General features: G+C 41.0%; 1 protein-coding gene across 20 annotated transcripts in view; it reads right to left on the bottom strand.

Annotated features, from left to right (window-relative positions):
* ZMYND11 (zinc finger MYND-type containing 11) overlaps positions 1-18,547 on the bottom strand; it is a 125,528-nt gene that overhangs the window by 24,130 nt on the left and 82,851 nt on the right. For 12 of the 20 annotated variants that reach the window (XM_019719299.3, XM_019719298.3, XM_019719302.3 and 9 more), the window contains 3 exons: positions 16,091-16,252; positions 1,523-1,600; positions 1,005-1,097 (listed from right to left, as the gene is read on the bottom strand). In XM_019719299.3, coding sequence (XP_019574858.1) covers positions 1,005-1,097; positions 1,523-1,600; positions 16,091-16,252 — 333 coding nt within the window. Of the gene's footprint in view, positions 1-1,004; positions 1,098-1,522; positions 1,601-16,090; positions 16,253-16,717; positions 16,814-18,547 lie in introns of all 20 variants that reach the window. The other 8 variants (XM_074325071.2, XM_019719305.3, XM_019719306.3 and 5 more) reach the window with 2 other exon arrangements.

Raw genomic sequence — 18,547 nt, 5'->3', positions numbered from 1 at the left:
CACATCCATTGGCCAGAGCTCCCCAGGGGCCCAACATGTACCCAGGTGATGACAACTGCACCCCAGATCACAAAGCACCTTTGTGATTTGTGAGGTGTACACCCTCATGGATTGCATGTTGGTCTGGACTGTAAGCTCCTGAAAGCATAAAAATCACGTCTTCCCCTATTTTCGCTACAAAATAGAGGTGCCTCTGCTCATGGCCAGCACCTGCCAAGACACCCCCCACCAACCCCCCCCCACCCCCGTCTAGTATTCTCTGTGGAGCCAAAAGGATCAGACGGGATCTGCGAAGATGCCGGGTGGGGAGAATGGGCGGCAGCAGCCGAGGTGGGTAGGTAGAGCAGCTGGTTCCCCATTCTTTAGAGGCCTTGGAGTTTAGGAAAAGAGGCTATAAAATGTGCAGCGAGGAGGTGAAATTAAAATTACTTGTTTTCCTTCCAGGATGTGCCAGCCACTTTAAGGGAACCTTCATTTACCCTTTTCTTCCATCAAAATAATACATCTTCATTCTTTCTTAGCTGATATAAGGGGGTTAGGAAACTTGTAAGATAATTTCAAATAATTAGTATGGTCTCCCTATAAGCTATTATGGCCAACCATAAGATTTTAAAATTTCAAAATGACGCATAAGGTACAGAATCAGTAATTCACAACCTTAGCTGGAAACATGGCTAAGTGTTCTATTGGGTTTTACTGTAATTAGTAATTAAGTATTAACAATTCACTGTTTCCCAAGACTCCACCCCTGATGGAACATGAAGGGACGTTATACTGCCCACGCCCGCACATTTGCTTTAACCAGCAAGTAGCAAAAGGTCTACAGGTTGCTTAACGCCAGGCCTTTTACTGGGTGCCGCCATGCATGCACCAGAGCAAGCATATGACCCTTGCGTGTGCTGGCCACGCCCATTGGCCATAGTGCCTGACAGACGGGCACCAGAAAGGCACCTGGCCACCTGGGAACTATGGGTGAGCCTGGGATGCGTGGAAGGTAGCTTTACCTCCTGGATGGTGGGGACGTCGACCGCTGAGTGCACCAGCCTCCGGTACATCGGGTGTTTGCTGTCTTTCCCCTTTTTGTTAAGGTCTATAGCCTGAAAGGTGGTTAGACACATCAGTTTTAAACATGGCTACATCAATCTCTAAACAAGTACTTTAGAACTGAACAGAAAATGAACGTGCCCTGTGGAGTTTCATGTGAGTCCTCGAGGTTCTGATAGAAAGGACGGTTACCGTGGCAAGTCCCAGTTCATTTTAAACACTAATTATCCACAGAAATGTTCATTCTGATAAACGAATTTTTAAAATGTGTTTCTAATCTAATGAAGCTAAAGGAATAAATGCCTGTTCACAAACAAAGACAAAACAAAAAACCTGAAAGCCTTTTATAGAACTATTCACTGTAGAAAAGAAACGTGACAGCAGGTCCCCACCCTTCACACTGCCCTAATCTATTGGGTCCTCGTTGGTCACAGAGTTTTACAGTGTCTCTGGGGACTCAAACACCCTTCGGACTCACCCGCTCCTTCATGCGGGAGACGATGAACCTCAGGTACGTGCCCAGCTCCTGTTTGTTCGCATTTTTCTTCTTGACACTCTGTTAAAACAGAAAAGGCCAGATGTGAAATCTGGTCATTTACGTCTCTAGACTCCCATATATGACAGATAGTGGTATTCAAAGATTTCATTAAAAGATGCACAGTTTCCATCATATTTGGTACAGAGAAATCTTTGAAATTTGCATTGCAAAAATAGCATTTACTGTAACAAGAACTGAATGTATTATGTTGTACTTGATATAATACCTTAGGTAATTATGCATTTTGTATTTTCTTAATATTTTGAAACTTAAACCAATTTTCAGATAAAAAGAAATAATGACGATAAAGATGATATAATAACGACATAATGTAGAATCACTTATTTTACAAAAAAAAAAAAAAAAAAAAAAATCAATGAAGTCCTGTAGCGTTATTTTAAATTAGCAAGAGTGAATGGTAAATTTCAAAATAATATCCTTCTTCCTTACAGAAGGTTACCAGAAGTCCGTGTCACTTAGGGACTGTGTGGTACATTGCGGTGGTACATGCCTGCGTAGTGCTTTAAAGTGCTACTGATCTGTTCAGTAAGAACTCCAATTTCTATTAGTCTGGCCTAATGCTAATTAGTTTCTTCAATTTTTCTCCCAGAAATTCTAACTTCACATGAAGGAAAAAACCCCGAGGATCCTACCTTTCATGTCCTTTCTGGACAGCTAGGAGACATGACAGACGTCCCCTTTGCCCAGTCAAGGTTAAGACCCCGCAGCAGACACCCGGCCATCAGAGGTCTAGACCACAACCAAGCAGGCGCTTTCACGGCATCAGGCCACTAGCTTCTGACTCCCAGCAGAGCCATGACACAGGAAGTCATCTTACTATGCTCAACACAGTGAAGGGAGATGCAGACATTTCTCATGTAACTGATAATTCTCAGCTAGACCCTAAGCAAATTGATAATACACACACAGTAGTAAAATGTCTGAGATGAAAAGTGAATGAAAATGAACCATTTTCCTAACTAGTTTCCTGACTGCACATCTAAGGTGCCCCACTTCCACTTCTCGCCTGCACGGACAGTGGATGTCCCTCCTCACCCAGCTTTATATGTGACCTATGCACAACTCCTGGATTTATGCCAATTACAGGGCAGCTCTCCCAGTCCTGGTCTCACCCAGAGATGCCAGTGGAACTTGTTAAAATGCATCTGGGCTTCACCCCTGAGCATCTGAGCTACACTTTCCTCTGTATCTTCTTGTTCACCCATCTATCCGTTAATTCTTCAGGGGGTTGTGACACTTGGTCAAGACCAAGCACCAAGGGTATCGATGTGGAATTGAAGAGGCAACGACATTTCCTGACCCCGGTTTATACTCTTTGGGGGACGGGAGCTTTGAGGTGGCTTGTAAGTTCTCATTTGTGCCCAGCTCCCCAGGGAGCCTTGAGCACACAGCCACCGGAAGAGAACAGCCGTTCCCAATCGTCCAGCACACAGTGGTATAGAGGGGGCGGGGGCTCAGGTCTGGGGCACAGGCAGCTGCTTACACTACGGACACAAGTCTTTGCAACATGGACATGTTTCCATGTCTTTCTATACTAAATAAATGGTCTCATAAGGAGAGAGGAAAGCTAAGAGGGCCAAGAAGCTGCTCTGTTCTCACTTCTTGGGAAACCCACATTCCCTGAAAAAGAGAATCATCACAGGTGCTTCCAACTACATGCTCAATCTTGACAAACATTGTGGGTACAGCGTTCCAACTGCTGACCCCAAATACCAATCTGATTGCAAAATCCTAAATTGTGTCAATTCACATATAACAGCAATCTCCATCAGGTGTAACACTATCTGTGGGGCTGTCGTTCCTTTAACTAGGTACATTTTACAGGGGAAATATACAGTCATCACTTCATGGAGGCTGAAATACAAATTACTTTTCCCTAAATCTGGTCTGCAGTCTCCCAAGGGATTGCAGTGGCCAGGGTCGCGTCATGCCCACCACAGCTCGCCCCTGTCCCCGGGGAGATATATTCCATGTGTGAGCAGGAATACGTTTTCATCACCCCATGAGTGCTTCACTGTCAGTTGGAATGAAACCTCTTTTGTTTTTAGAGCCTTGGAAAATAATGCAACTCAGTGCTTCTGCCTGGGCAAAACTAGGCCGTGCTGGAGTTGGGAGTATCACCAGAGCTGAAATGTCCTACTAACGTTCTTTCTGTGAAACAAATTACTGAAACACTTTGAAACAGTAAGGAAAACCCATTTTACTTTGCTAAATTGGGTAACTTGTGCACTAGATTGCTCCCGTTTAAACAAAGAAAGGTCCATTTTCAGTGCTTGCTTCCAGTCACAGATGTACATGTAATGCGATGTCACATCACAATGTTTGCACTTTGGTCTCATCTGTGCAAACATTTTTGAATGAACTGCTCAACTGGTGCCACCACATGCAGCAACATTTCTTTCTTGTTGGCAGATTGCAAATGCAGAGTCAGGCGGAAGGCCTTAATCTGACAGAAGTTAAGTGGTACACACAGAGCACTAATCTGCTTCTATGCTGTGTCTGCACGTGCTCAGAGCCAAGCTGCTCGAGCTTTTCTCCCTCTACGTGCAATTAAAACTGGTGCTGAGATCCTGGAAAGGACTACCTCCAGCAAAATGTAAAAGGAATGTGGACAGACGACGACCTCCACGGTTACACAGACATGAGTCCCCCACCCTCCTTCCCAGCGTTACTCCAGAGGCCCTTTACCCCACTTAACAGAGTGCTGCCCAGACCCACTCTCCTATGTCAATGCTGACCGACTCTGTGCAGGACAGCTGCCCAGGAAGCCTTTAAAAACACCCATACCCACTTTTGTCAAGTTCTAGAGCAGGTGCCACAGACCAGTAATGAGAACAACTGCCTGGGGAAAGGGATTCAATAGTCACATTCTCTGCCTCGGTGGCACTTGGGAACACGGGTGTGTGTGCATTTATTTGTTCATCAAATGGTATGTTCAAGACTTATGCGAACCCCTGCAAAGGACATTTTAGCACAAAGAGGAAGGTGCCACCCGAGTATGCCAGTGCTGCCGGGGGAGGGGCCTGGCACTCGTGGTGCTGACACCCACGTGTTGCTGACATGCAGCCCTGAAAGAACCACTGCCCGGCACCCTAACAGAGGCTGTGCCCTCACACGGACACATGCAGTGTGTCTCAAATGGACAGAAATGCTCTTAAGTTTTAATTACTTTTTCACTCTTTGCAGGTACTGTATTAGGAACGTCAGTGGTTGGGCTGCATGGAGGACACATCAAAAGGAGTTTCACAGACAAAAGAAAATGATTTTGTGAAAAGCCTCTGTTACCTGGTTTAATTTTCTTCTCTAGTGCTGCCCATGCATCTGTGCTGCTGACAAACACGGGACTCTACTGCACATGCAGGACAAGAACGGAAACGCGCAGCTCTTGGGGTGGGGAGTGCGCGGCTATCCTGGTACAGCTGTGTGCTGGCCCCGTGCCGCCTGCTCGCAGCTGGAGCAGACGAGAGAGGACCCTGAACACAGGTAAAACCTCCCCCAATGATGTGCAGGGACAACACATTTGCTGTCAGTACTTCCACGTTGGCTAAATGTGTGAGCTTTACTGCTGACAGTGTCCAGTTATAAGTTAGAGGCTGAGAATTTACAAAGGAAGTCACCGCCACGGCAGCCGGTCCCTGAGCTGCACCTAAGGCTTCCAGGGATGCCTTCGGTAACGTCCTGAGATGCCTTCTGGGACATGCACAGACCAAGGCATCTATAATGGCTGGAGAAAAAGCCACTCTGACTAACCTAAGCACAGGGCTAGCTTCTAAGGGAGCACTGTTGTCTTTGGAACATAGCTAAGCAGACAGCTGTGGACAATGGACAAGTTCAGAAAACATAACGTGACACTGTATGATGTCTACAGATCATTTCAGACCCAGCCCTTCCTCGGGCTTTGAAGAACGGCAGCTCCTCTTTACTTGCCGACTTCAGGACTCGCTCTGTGACAGGGTACAGCTCAGAACACACCCTAGCCAAGCTCAGTGGGTCCTGGTAACTGTTTCCATCACCCGGCAGCCCACAGGAGTGATTTGGGTCAACATCTGCAAATTGTCAACAAACTTCCTATTCTGTGGCCAAAGTCGATGCAACCATTTTAAACTAACAGTCATCACTTGACAGCAGCTGTGTTGGTTACAAACACGCAGATGCTGAGGGGGACGTAACTCAGTGGTAGAGCCCTTGCTTCGCATACGCAGAAGACGCCCACTAAAGGGAGCAGCTCTTGGAGATGCTGCACTAACTGAGGGGCTGCTTCCATTTACTCTACGGGAGAAACAACAGAAAACTGCAACCATCTTCCTGAATAAGGGATGCTTAAGCCAGTTACCAATAACGGCTGGGTCAGAGTAAATCGGAAGAGTCTCGGCAGATGCCAGAGACAACCCATGAATAAAGTGCCACCCATAAGGCTCAGTGCCTTACGGGTATGTCTGGCTGGAAGAAGGTACGAGAAACTATGACTGACTGCAATGCCCAGGGACACTGAGGGTTAAATGGTCTGGAATGTCAGTGTTCCCTAGAGACCCTGTTCTTCAGTTATAAAACTGTATTTTAACTCAGCGAGCCTGTGCAAGTATTTCAGTAGAGCAAATACCCAGAAGAAAACAAGGAGTGCAAAAACGGAAATCACAGTATCTTCCACATGAGAGTTCAAATCCAAGCCCCCAAGCCTGTGACAAAGACAAGGGCCTCGTACTTTTTGGACTTCCAATATCCAGAATGTTGTCTGGCAGCAGACTCCCCAGGGCTGCAAACCTTTCCTGTGGAAGGAGGGCCAGCATGACTGTTTAAGCTTGGAGGGCTCGGTGGCCTCTGTCCTGGCCACCCCGCTGCCACTGTGGAGAGGAAGTGGTCGTGGCTGTGTGCCAAGAAGACTTGTGCAGACTGACATTGTAATTTCTTGTAATTTTCACAAAATTCTGTTCCCCTTTTGATTTTTCTCCAACCATTTAAAAACGTAGCACCCATTCTTAGCTCATGAGCAGGACACAAACAGGTGGCAGGCTGCAGATTGCCTACTCCTGACTAGACTCTTTAGTTCTGGAAAGCAGCACTAGTTGGTCTAGTTCAAGGTTTTCCTGCCAGAACCCCTAGCTATCTATCTAGCACACAGTAAATACTCGGTGAACGGAACTGACAACAGCTCCCCTGCCTACTGGAAAAAATATTCTATGTAGATGAACTCGAAAATAGAAGATCCTTACAAAATGTGAAACAGTTAATCACACCCAAGCTGGGCTAGCACATTCTGGCCACTATAAACGATTCTGTTTACTTCTGGTGTGTGAACCATTTCATCACCAGAGAACACCTACATATCACTGTTGACTTCTAATCACCAAAGGCTCATTTAAATGTTAGTGAGTTCACAACCACCTGGGTACTTGCTGGAAAGCAGATTCCTGAGCCTCAGCCAGAATGTGTTCTAAAGCAGCACAGCAGATGATTCTGGGGACAGGTGGCCCTTGTATGCCACTGGAGAAACACGAATCTGCATGAATACCTGTATTGTTTGCAGAATCAGGAGCTCCAAGCTCTCCTCTATAATAATGCAGAACCACAGAACAGAAAAGAATCCCACTGTGTTTCCCTGAAAATATGACCTAGCTGGACAATCAGCTCTAATGCATCTTTTGGAGCAAAAGAAAATTAAGACCTGGTCTTATTTTACTATAAGACCGGGTATAATATAATACATTATAATATAATATCATGTCTTATATAAGACCTGATCTCATATAAGACCCGGTCTTATATAATGCAATATAATGTAATATAAGACCGGCTCTTATTATTAATTTTTGCTCCAAAAGATGCATTCGAGCTGATTGTCCAGCTAGGGTTATTTCCAGGGAAACATGGTAGTAAATTTTATCTGCACATAGATTGTCTATGCTGTTACTGAAATCAGGCTCTACGGTACCCTCGACCAACACCAGTAATGACTGACTACAAAGGAAACAGTATTCACAAGAAACCCCAACACCTGAGACTTGAACAGTAGAACTGGCCTGGCAAAAGTAGCCCAAAGTCCTGTCATTCCTCTTCCTACACCACTGGGACCCTAGCAGCCCATCGATGACAATCATTTTTTAGGATAAATTTAGAAACACATACAACATTCAGTCTTTTTCACCCCCACTACCGACACACTGAGTTAACTCTCCATACAAGACGAGAAGATTAGAATGCACACTTACTGCGGGTGTTAATGGTGGCAAACGAGGCTCACTCACTTCCGCACATGGTTACCACATGGACCCTTCTAACCCCACTAAGTCTCCACAACCAATTCAGCAACACTCATTTGCACATGAGTTTCTGGCAATTTATTTAAGTTTTACAACTTCCCTTAAGATATCACAAATATGCCTTCTTACAGCTAAAAGTTGGAAGTTGGAGGATAATTCAAACGACTAAGAATATCTTGAGGTGGACCCTTGGAGCATGTTGGGAACACGAGGCCACCCACTTGGCCCATGGGGAGCGGGTCCTGCACGATCTCTGACGCGGATGCGCGGTGCCCCAGACCTGCTCCAGACGTGCAGACAGCACTGAAGCTGCTCCACCTCAGCTGATTCATGCCCACAAAACAACTCTTTGCTCTCTGCCTGAGGTTAGCAAGCTTTGACTAAGTTCATATGATAGGATCAGCTCTGTAGCAGGCAATCTTGAGCGAGTTAGCCACTGCTAGAGGATTTCAAATTAACTGTACATGCCACAAAACCAACTGTTGTTGTAAAAATATGCAGTATTTGTAAGTCCAAACATGCACATAGTCACAAAAAATTGCTACAGACAGAGGGGTATAATTAATTACACATGTCAGGAATTCCATCATTCAATACTGAATGTACTTGTGGGGTAACTTTTGGCTCCTTTGTGGCATGTTCTAGGGACTTGAGAATGGAAAGGGACATTCAGAGAAACACCATGGAATAAGGTTTAGGACCCACGTGTTCCCCCCTTCTACACAACACTAACTTTTAAAAAAAAGAACAAGATTTAAAAGGCAGAGGCAGATGCATTCCTCAGTGGAGTAAGCCTTTCCATTCTCTTCTGAAAATAAGTTCGTGTGTCTGTTTTCAGGTCATGAGCTGGTATCACTTGCTCTCCACTCACTGGGGCTGACCACCCCCCAGCAGGAAGGCTCCTTCCCGCCTGCCCACACCTTCTCCCCTATTTCTGCATCTGCAGGTGGTGAAAGGAAACTGGGCACTTTACTAGCAGTCTATCAACATTTCAAAACACTAAATGAGCTTTCTGTTTATCTAGATTAAGTGGTAACCAGCCCAACTATTGTCTCCTTAATCCCTTGGAGTTAAAAATCAAAGATAAAATTCAATTAAGATTCTAAACATGCCACCGAGTACATATATCACAAAGACCAAATACACCACCCCCCAAACATTTTGCACACACATCCAAGCCTTGCTGACCATAATACTGTGAAATTTATCATGGACGGCGATGTGGAAAACATGCAGTTTTTTCTTTCTTGTTTGGGTCCAGGTAGCTTCATAAAGAGTCTAGGTAACAACAGTGAGACTTTACAGCTTTATATCCCACATCCAATTTTTAAAATCCTCTGGCTTTATCAATGTCCCCATTACTTTTTCCCCTAGTCAAGCCTGTGATGAATAGTAAAACTGCCTTATAAAGTACTTGATTTAGACAAGAAACTTTTTAAAATTAACTTTCTACTTTGTTAGTATAAAAATGGTATGACCCATTTGACTTTAAAAATTGTAAAAAATATTTGAAGTTCATTCATAGTTTAATACTATGATTGTCTATCAGTTAAAAAAAAAAAAAAGACCAAAGAACCCCCCCAAAAAATGGGGCTTCTATTTCTATTATATTTAAAAATCATATCTCCATTCCCGATTCATTAATATGCATCTTGACGGTAAAGGTATGTACTCACTTTCAGGATAAAAATATTACTGAATTCCCACATTAACACGAGAAGACTGACCAGAAAGCAAGAACTGCAGTGTCATAGTAAATACATAGTAAGGAATTTATGTTCAAAACATTTTCATTTAGCATTTTGCCCCATTTCATTCTGAACATTAAATGAGCATTCTCCTGACTTCCAGAATAATAATTTAAAAAACTGTACTGCCTACATACCCAAAAGAATGAACAATGGATTCAGAATTAAGTTTCTATCGCCAATTTCAAGAAAGAGCTTTCATCATTTCTGAACAACCAAAAATCTCTGCACATGACTCAAAATATAACTAACTCACCCAGAACTAAGTCAACACTGACAAGCCAGTACGTGCCACTTGATAAACTCCGGGTGGCCTAATGGTGACCTAGTCTTGGTTTTGTTTTAGTTGACAAGTTAAATTCTTTCATTTTCAGTATCTGCCGAATGAGTATACTATAACCCATGTGAAAAAAATATATAGTACCTGGGGCTAAACATCCAATTTAAAAGTTAATTTGAAATGATTTCCTATAGACTATTTTCTGTGTATATATTTTTAAACTATTAAATTTCCTGCAAAAATATGTATCTTCATTCCAAACATTTTAAAGAGCAGCTGTAGTAGTAGGAAATTTTAGGAACAGTTCCAATCAGCTGGAATGACCACTAAGGGGCGCTCTTCCTCAGATCTCTCCAGACACCTGACGGTGGGAACAGGGCTCAGACCATCAGGGCCACCACGCTGGGAGAGACTCCAGGAAGGACCATCATACTTTTAAAATTATTAATAAAATTCTTCCATAAAGATTCTTCTTCATTTCCTTATCTACATTTTCTTGTGTTTCTATATTTTATTAATGGGCTAGGTTGACTCACCACACAATTTGTATATTAACACAATTTAAAAATTTGTGAGCCTTAAATAGAACACTGCCACCTGAAATGTAGGGGATGAGTATTTTCCAGTTTTTAAAGACACAATGGAATAACAAATCCCCCACCCATTACCTTGAATTCCTTTCTTCGTGACTTAAACTGATCCTTTCATATAAAATCACCATTAAGTACATCATAAACGGGAGGTAAATAGAACCAAAGTTGGGTCATAAAAAAATCATAATATAAAAGTTTTATATTAATATAGAACAATTATAAAAGCCTAAGATAAAAATCTTTGGCTGGGTTTCACAGGAGTAATGTTCTATCTCAGAAGCCCACACATGGAAAAGGGGACAAAAGTAGGTCACTGTGTCCCATTCTAGGACTTTCTACATGCTTACAGTAAAGGCACATACTACACAATTCAGAGCACTAAATTCTGCCCCCTAATGACGTATTTTACTCCACATATAAAATTTTCACTATCTGAACTTACAAGGAGCAGTAATATGGATCTCTAACTCCTCCAACTTATGAAAACAAAATTCATGTATGTAAGAAACATGAACATGTTACATGAGGGAGGGAGAAATAGGGGCCCACTTTTATATTACATCTCAAAATTAAGCTAAAAAGTGCCAACTATTTTGTTTTGCCATAGTATTTCCCCCCTAAAGTTAACTTTTTGATGTGTGACGAGATACCACCAGAGCAAATGCAACACTGTCAAATGTGACAGCCATTAATCTGTGCACTACATATTACACTGAACTGTCTTACAGCCGTGATGCAGGGTCTGCTATCCCATCTGCTGTATACACAAGGGAAAAGCTGATATATCTCCTTCCTTTAGAATTCTTCTAGGTCATAACGATGGCTTGATGGGAAGACAAAATGCCAGGCCAGGCATAGGCCGACAATGCATCCCAAAGATCTTCTCTCGGAGTACTATGGGAATTTAGAACATGAAGTTCTAAAACTGTGTTATCTCATACACTGGGTAGCCATGAGCCACAGGTGCCCAATTGAAACCTAGCTCCTGGGTCTGACAAGCCACATTCAAGTGCTCTACAGACACACGTGGCCGGCGGCTCCTCCTGGACAGCACAGAGAAAACATTTCCATTCCCACAAAAAGGCCTCCAGAATGCGCTGCTCTCAAAGGCAACACAGTGCCAGCCTTGGGGTGGTCCTAGGCTCCTTATAACACATCACGTTGCCCATATATTACAAACATTTCAAGCAGTCATCACTCACACTGTGTCATGAGATTCTGGAGGCCAGCAAGCGTGCAGCGCACGCACACATGCACGCTTGCTCACACAACACACATGCACACATACCCCTAACTCCCACACACATGCTTGCACACACGCACCCATGCATGTACACATGCCAGCCATGCAGCATGCATACATATGTGCATGTGCGCGCACATACACACGCAGGCACATGGCCTTGTGGACATACCCCGGCCTGCCCTCTGTAACTAGAGCACCAAAGGATAAAATGACTTTGTAATTTGGAAAATATATATATGAAAATGAAGCAACATTAAAATAAGACATCCATTTTTACCCTATCAAATTAGTTAACAAAAGATAGGAAAATACTTTCATGTAGCCATAAATGGGTATAATTTTCTGCAGACCAACATAGTCATTTTCATCACAAATATAAATGTGCCTATCCTTTAAATTTAAGAATTCCACTTCAATGAATTTATCTTATGAAGGTGATCAGACCGAACTACAGATACATGTAAATTTATTTCTCTTTTTAAACAATACAATTGACAATTGTCAATTAAACAATACAACTGTTTGACAGTTTTAAAGATATATCCTTTAAGCAAATAAAACCTCAAATGCAATATTCACTCAGTGGCGGCCCAATGGCTCAGTTGGTTAGAGCGCAAGCTCTGAACAGGGCTGCCGGTTTGATTCCCACATGGGCCAGTGAGCTGCGCCCTCCACAACTAGAGTGAAGACAATGAGCTGCCACTGAGCTTCTGGAGTGGCAGCCAGATGGCTCAGTTGGTTAGAGAGCAAGCTCTTGATGACAAGGTTGCTAATTCAATTTCCGCATGGGATGGTGGGCTGCGTCCCCTGCAACTACAGATTGAAAACGGCAACTAGACATGGAGTTCAGCTGCACCCTGCACAACTAGATTGAAGGACAACGACTTGACTTGGAGCTGATGGGCCCTGGAGAAACACACTGTTCCCCCATGTTCCCAATAAATAAATAAATAAATAAATAAAAATAAGGTTTTCTCTTATTTTTCCTGCAAAATTCATGGCTACTTCTGGAATATAAACTTCAAATACATCCATAAACAAAATATAAACTTTAGTTTCGTGCAGAAATAAAGTACAACAAGAAGACTGCTATTGAGACTAGAGAGCATGGCCTGACGGGCACATAGCAACATGAACATGACTCTGCCAGGTAAGTGTCAACACAATGTTACTGATCAGATGGGACAGTGGGAACAAGGTGATGTGCATCAGTGGGGAACTGGCTGAGCAAATTATGGCACATCATGATGCCTAGAAAAAAGACCGGGACACTGCTGAAAGGAAGCAAACTGGCTCCATCCAGAAAGTACACAAAGTGACACAGACGCAGATCCAAACAGACGAGAGAGCAGGGGAGGTCTGAGAACCTTCGCCTGCTGTGCGAAAGCATCTACAGGAACTTTATGTTTGTTTTCACCCTTCTCTAAATTATGTGAATCTTTAACAGCAAACTTTAAAAAATTTTAAATCCCCTTTTATTTTATTTATTTTTTAAATAATGAGAGTTTTCAGTAACAATAGTGTGAAACAGAACATTACTCAAATTTTCTTCAAAAGGCTACTTTTCAATAACAATCTACTGTGTCTGTAAACTAATAGTTTAATTATTTTTCAGAAAGGCAAACATTCCAAAGAAATAGCCTCAAGGTTATGAGATTCTTGAGATTTACTATGAAAATTGATAAAACTATTTTAAATGGAGAAAAACTCCTATCACTGCCCTCTTAAACATTTCAGAAGCAGTCAGACATTTGAGATAAATCTGCTTAAGCTGACTAGGTGACACAACCTATTCTCAGTGACTTTTTTTTTTTAACAAATCCTCACACGTACTTTTATTTTTATTTTTAACTAGAATTGATATTCTCAGCGACTTTTTCAATGCTGTAAGGGACAGAGATTATGTAAATTGAAACAGTCTTCTGATTGTTCTAAGATATTTGAAACACTTTAATCTTCAATTTTAGATGGCTGGCTTCCATCTATCATTTGATATACCTGCACTGAAGCTGGTTCTGGACACCTTATCTTCAAAATTCCTCATTTGTATATCTAAGATATCTGTATTCTTTCCAAAGATTAATGAAAAACAAAAATAGAGAAGCTCATTATTCTGGTTTTTCTTAAGTTTCAGTCTGTCAGTTCTCTTAGTCCACAAATATTTAGATCTGGTCAGTCACTCTCATGTTAAGATTATAAAAAATAGCTTTACTTGAAGTTTTGACACTTCGTTTAAAAAAATAAATCAACCAAAAACTTTAAAGACATTCAAAATTCCATTCAAATTTCAAGGTTGTTATTACCTCTTGTCCCAGGAAAGGAACTGTTAGCACTGATCTTTTTCTTAAACATAAAAATTAAAATTGTAGAATAATGTAACATAGAAAAAAACTATTTCTTTGGAAGTTTTAAAGCTCAAGATAAAACTCTCCATCCTGACCCAGACCTAAGCCTTTTGAGCCTAACCAAAGAGTAGTCCACAGTCTATGACACAAATGAATTGATGACGTTTTTATTGACTCAAAGCATCATCTCAGTAAGCCTAATTTTATCACAATGTGAGAATATCTAGACTGACAAAGACAAAGAAAACCAGGGGAAGAAAAGAAAAATAAAGACAGGTAAGCTAAGTTCTACTTCTGCTATCATGTTTCTCTGAGCCAGTAAAACATCTGAAATTAAAAAAAAAAAGAAATCATCTAATCAGTAAAGAGTAGAGCAAACAAACACACATAGAAAATGGAATCTGACAATTTGATGGTAAATTCCAATGGAAGAAGTATCACATGTGTCCTTTAGAGGCATACTTGTTCAATTTCCATTCTTCATGTAAAGAATATGGAACACCCATCCTCAAAAATCCCTGTTTTTGTTTCAGTTCTTTACTATGAAAATAAGGACTACATATTAAACATTAAAAAGCTATGGCTATATAGACACAGGTATGTCCAGAATTATATTTCCTAAGTTCCTGCGTCTATACTATTTGATCAATGACCCCCATCTTTCATATTTTTATTACCATAATAAGATCTCATTAATTCTTTACTTCCTGTAGTGTCACCTCGTACTAGAAACAGGATACACATTTGCTTTTACAATGCAAACCCAAATCCATGAGAATATGAATAGCAATGCAGTTCCCACACCATCACTTATAATAATTTCTTGTAGACACATGTACGTTTGCAGAGCTCAAAGAGGAGGCCTACAACTTGAGGACTGACACCGACATGTTCAGACCTCAGGATTTATCGCCACTCAGCTAGCACTCAGCATTTTATTATTGTAAGCCATCATTATGTTTTTAATGTGATCCCAACTGTCTGCTGTCTGCCTGTGGAATATGTACAGTACGCAGATAGGATGGTGTATGTACATGTAGGTAATACAAAACTACAGGTACTAAGGGAAGATTAGAATGTATGCTGTATTTTGCTCATCATACAGTGGAAAATGTTTGGTTGATACCAAAGAGGAGAAAAATTATGAAGACAAAACTTTTTTCGGAAGAATAAATGAATATTTAAGATACTTTAGTATTACACAGCATATTCACAAATTGAACTCATGAGTAATCTGGGTAATTTGCATGGTTCCAAATAAGTATCTTAATAATTTTAAGTACAAAATAATAGAGCTTCCAGTCAAATAATTCCTTGCTAATCACTATCAATGCCGTACGATGTAGTATTCAGGTATGGCACACCTCGTACATGCGCACACACACCACATTCTGAAATCAACAAGCACAGTCATGTACACTTTTCAGTGGGGAAGTAAGACGAATGAAAATAATTGTGCCAAATACCTATTTTACCTACCAACCTATTTCATTTTGCTTTAAACAAAAATTCTTTATATACAATTGTCCCATCCCTCCACCCTCCAAATAAGTAAGCAAGAAAGAAACTAGCCCACGATATGACAAAAAATAAAGCCTCCATCACATGGATATAAATGGGAAGCAGATACAGAATGTCTCCAACAATGTGCCTTTTGCTGTGTTTTCTGAGTAGCACAGATGACACATCGAACAGACCTTGGTGTGGGAGGTTTCTTTATTCCCAAAGGCTATCCGTGAAAGGGATCACACAGCCAGAGGCAAGTGTAAAGTGAGGGAAGAGAGAGTATTTTTATGTGATTACAACTTTCTAAAACCCATACCCTAGATGTGTCACGTGTGCTGTGACGCCCATCCGTAAGTGCTCTATGTTCATTTACCATCATTTCAGTAGACAACCCCCACCCTCCAGTACTTTATCCATCAACCTGGCGCGACCACCTGCGGTATCTTTGTGCAGCTAGTGTTAATGAATTCCAACCCTCTGACCAGCACATTAAAGCTCAGATAGGTACTCACCCTGCAAACTGGGCACTGCCAGTGACTACTGCTGTCTCTAAGCCTGTACTCATCAGACAAACACTTGGAATGATACACACGAAAACACAGGTCACATATCAACACCTCTCCAGGCAAATGGCATTCAAAACAATACCAGTCATGATTTTCTGTTTCCCAGTCCTACAAAAAATACAAAATAATTTCGTATGACATTTTGTCAATATCTGCAATAACTAAGAACAAAATTGAAACTAAAGTCCATCAGAAGTTAGGCATTTTAAACAATTTCAGACATTTACTGTGTTAAAACAAGAGGGAAAAAATATCTAGGTATTTGCTTCTTTAAATTTCAAATTCTTTCCTAAACAGTATTAATATTCAAAATATCTTAAGGTTATCTGATAGCAAAACCAGTCCAAAATGAAGTTAAGTCCAAAGCCAAACCCAATTCTAACATTATCTTTTATTTTTTAAAATACAATCTATGGAATAATTTCTTCAGTGAACTGAACACCCCAACAAACATCTATAGCTTACTATTTCAAATAAACCGCTGTTTTGTTTTGCTCTTTTAAAAAATATAGTTAAGTACTTAATTAGCACACTGTGGGAACAGAGAAAATAGTAATAAATGATGATGCTCACTATTCTTATCTTCTCATCCATGGTATTGGATGCTTTATTGAAAATAACCATTAATCAGAATGTCCATGTTGTGATAGGTTGTCAAATTTTCAGGGTCTGTTGAATTTGGAAAAATAAATTGAAAATATGAAACTAAGGGTTTAATCACATTCTCCAAAGGACATTGCCGTAAAAAACAAAAAAAGGAAGGAGGCTCATTTTCTTATTGGGATATTCCTGGAAATAAAAGAACATAACTGCAGGTATACAGGTTTGCTTCAACATGTTTTTGGTTACGCTCTTTTTTGTACAGCCAATACCATTTAAACATAAACAGGAAGATGTTATAAGCTCTCTTAATTTAGAACTCGTTCTTCATAAATATCACTCTTAGCTTTTGTCAAAAAATACATGTGTTAAGTAAGAGTGATGAATTCATTCTCAGCTTTCTTTTCTAGATGTGGTAACCAAACCAACAAGGGTTTAACCCACATTTGGCGTAATCAAGGCCACTGCCAATGGGGGTCCTGAATCTCCAAATTTGTCTACACTGCTCGTTTTCTCTGATGTTGGTAATGCTCCAATGGCTTTGACACAGCACGTGCGTGGCAGGCAGTGACCCGGCTGCACCGAGGGTTAACTGTGTTAACTTCTGCTGCTGATCACCTGGAGAAGCTACTACCCCTTCCTATAAAAAGGAAGGCAGTCGCTAGTGTTCCAAAATTCACATCTTCCAACACACATTCAGAGTCATGGCTCGAGCACATTAGTCAATTCAGCAAAAAAGTAAACTCTTTGGTTTGCTTTTTGTTAAGAAATTGGTAGTCTTTATTGACCAAAATGATAAAGAAAAAAAACAACAACATTTCTAGCAGATATATATGAAGGTTGGGCAATTAAGTTCAGAAATTCCCACCGTGTGCTCACATGGTAGAAACTTTGTGAACTTAATTGTCTGACTTTCTTATGTGCTCTGTAAACTCACATTGGTGGAGTACCTTTAGTCAAACTGCTTTAAAAATCACAAGATACTGAATCTGACATAAAATCCTAATCTGTGCATGATAGGAAAAAAATCTACATCACCAAGTCTGGCACAGTGGCACAGAGACAAAGCACATGTGTGGTCTTAGCTGCACAAAACGACAGTCTCTGTGCAACCATTGAACGAAGCTCCTATACGTTGCATTTTAATTTTGGCATCAAAAATCACTGATGAATTAGTAGGTTTCAGAGAAGATACTTTGTTCTCTTTTTAATGAACAGAACTCTTTCCAAGTTTCAAATAAAGTATTTCAGAATATTTTCCTCATAGCTGTTGGTAAACATCTTAAAGGACTTGGTGGCTTATATCTGACTCATTAACAAAGAAACTGCCATCCTTCATCATTTGACCTTTTTCACATTAATTCATCTTCCTATGATTCTTAAATCGGTAGTTACTAGGTTGACTAAGAACAGGGAGCAAAAGGATGCCATTGTGGTGCACAGCTCCAGCCTCTCCACACTACCTCCTCCCTCTTCCTATCCCCCACCCTCTCCCATCCACCCAGGAAACGAGATGACATGGATCTTTCTTCCATGGGGTGTTTAATAGTTGACCTAGCTTTTCATAACAATTATAGAAATGACAGTATAATTCAAATGAAGTAAAACAGAGAAACATTGGATGCAGGTTTATATAATGGCATATAACTAATTCTGTTATCTGACGTAAGAGAACATATGGGTTGGGAATGTACATGCTGTTCATCAGAGCAATAGCTATTTAGAATATACAAAATATGCAAAAGTCAAGTTCAACAAGACAAGTCAAGTTTTTGGATTCTGAACCCAGGACACATTTTTGGA

The sequence above is a fragment of the Rhinolophus sinicus genome, chromosome 1, assembly GCF_057876585.1.
Source record: "Rhinolophus sinicus isolate RSI-liver-muscle chromosome 1, RSI-T2T, whole genome shotgun sequence".
NCBI classification, from domain to species: Eukaryota; Metazoa; Chordata; class Mammalia; order Chiroptera; family Rhinolophidae; genus Rhinolophus; species Rhinolophus sinicus.
This window is presented reverse-complemented; position numbering and strand designations above follow the sequence as displayed.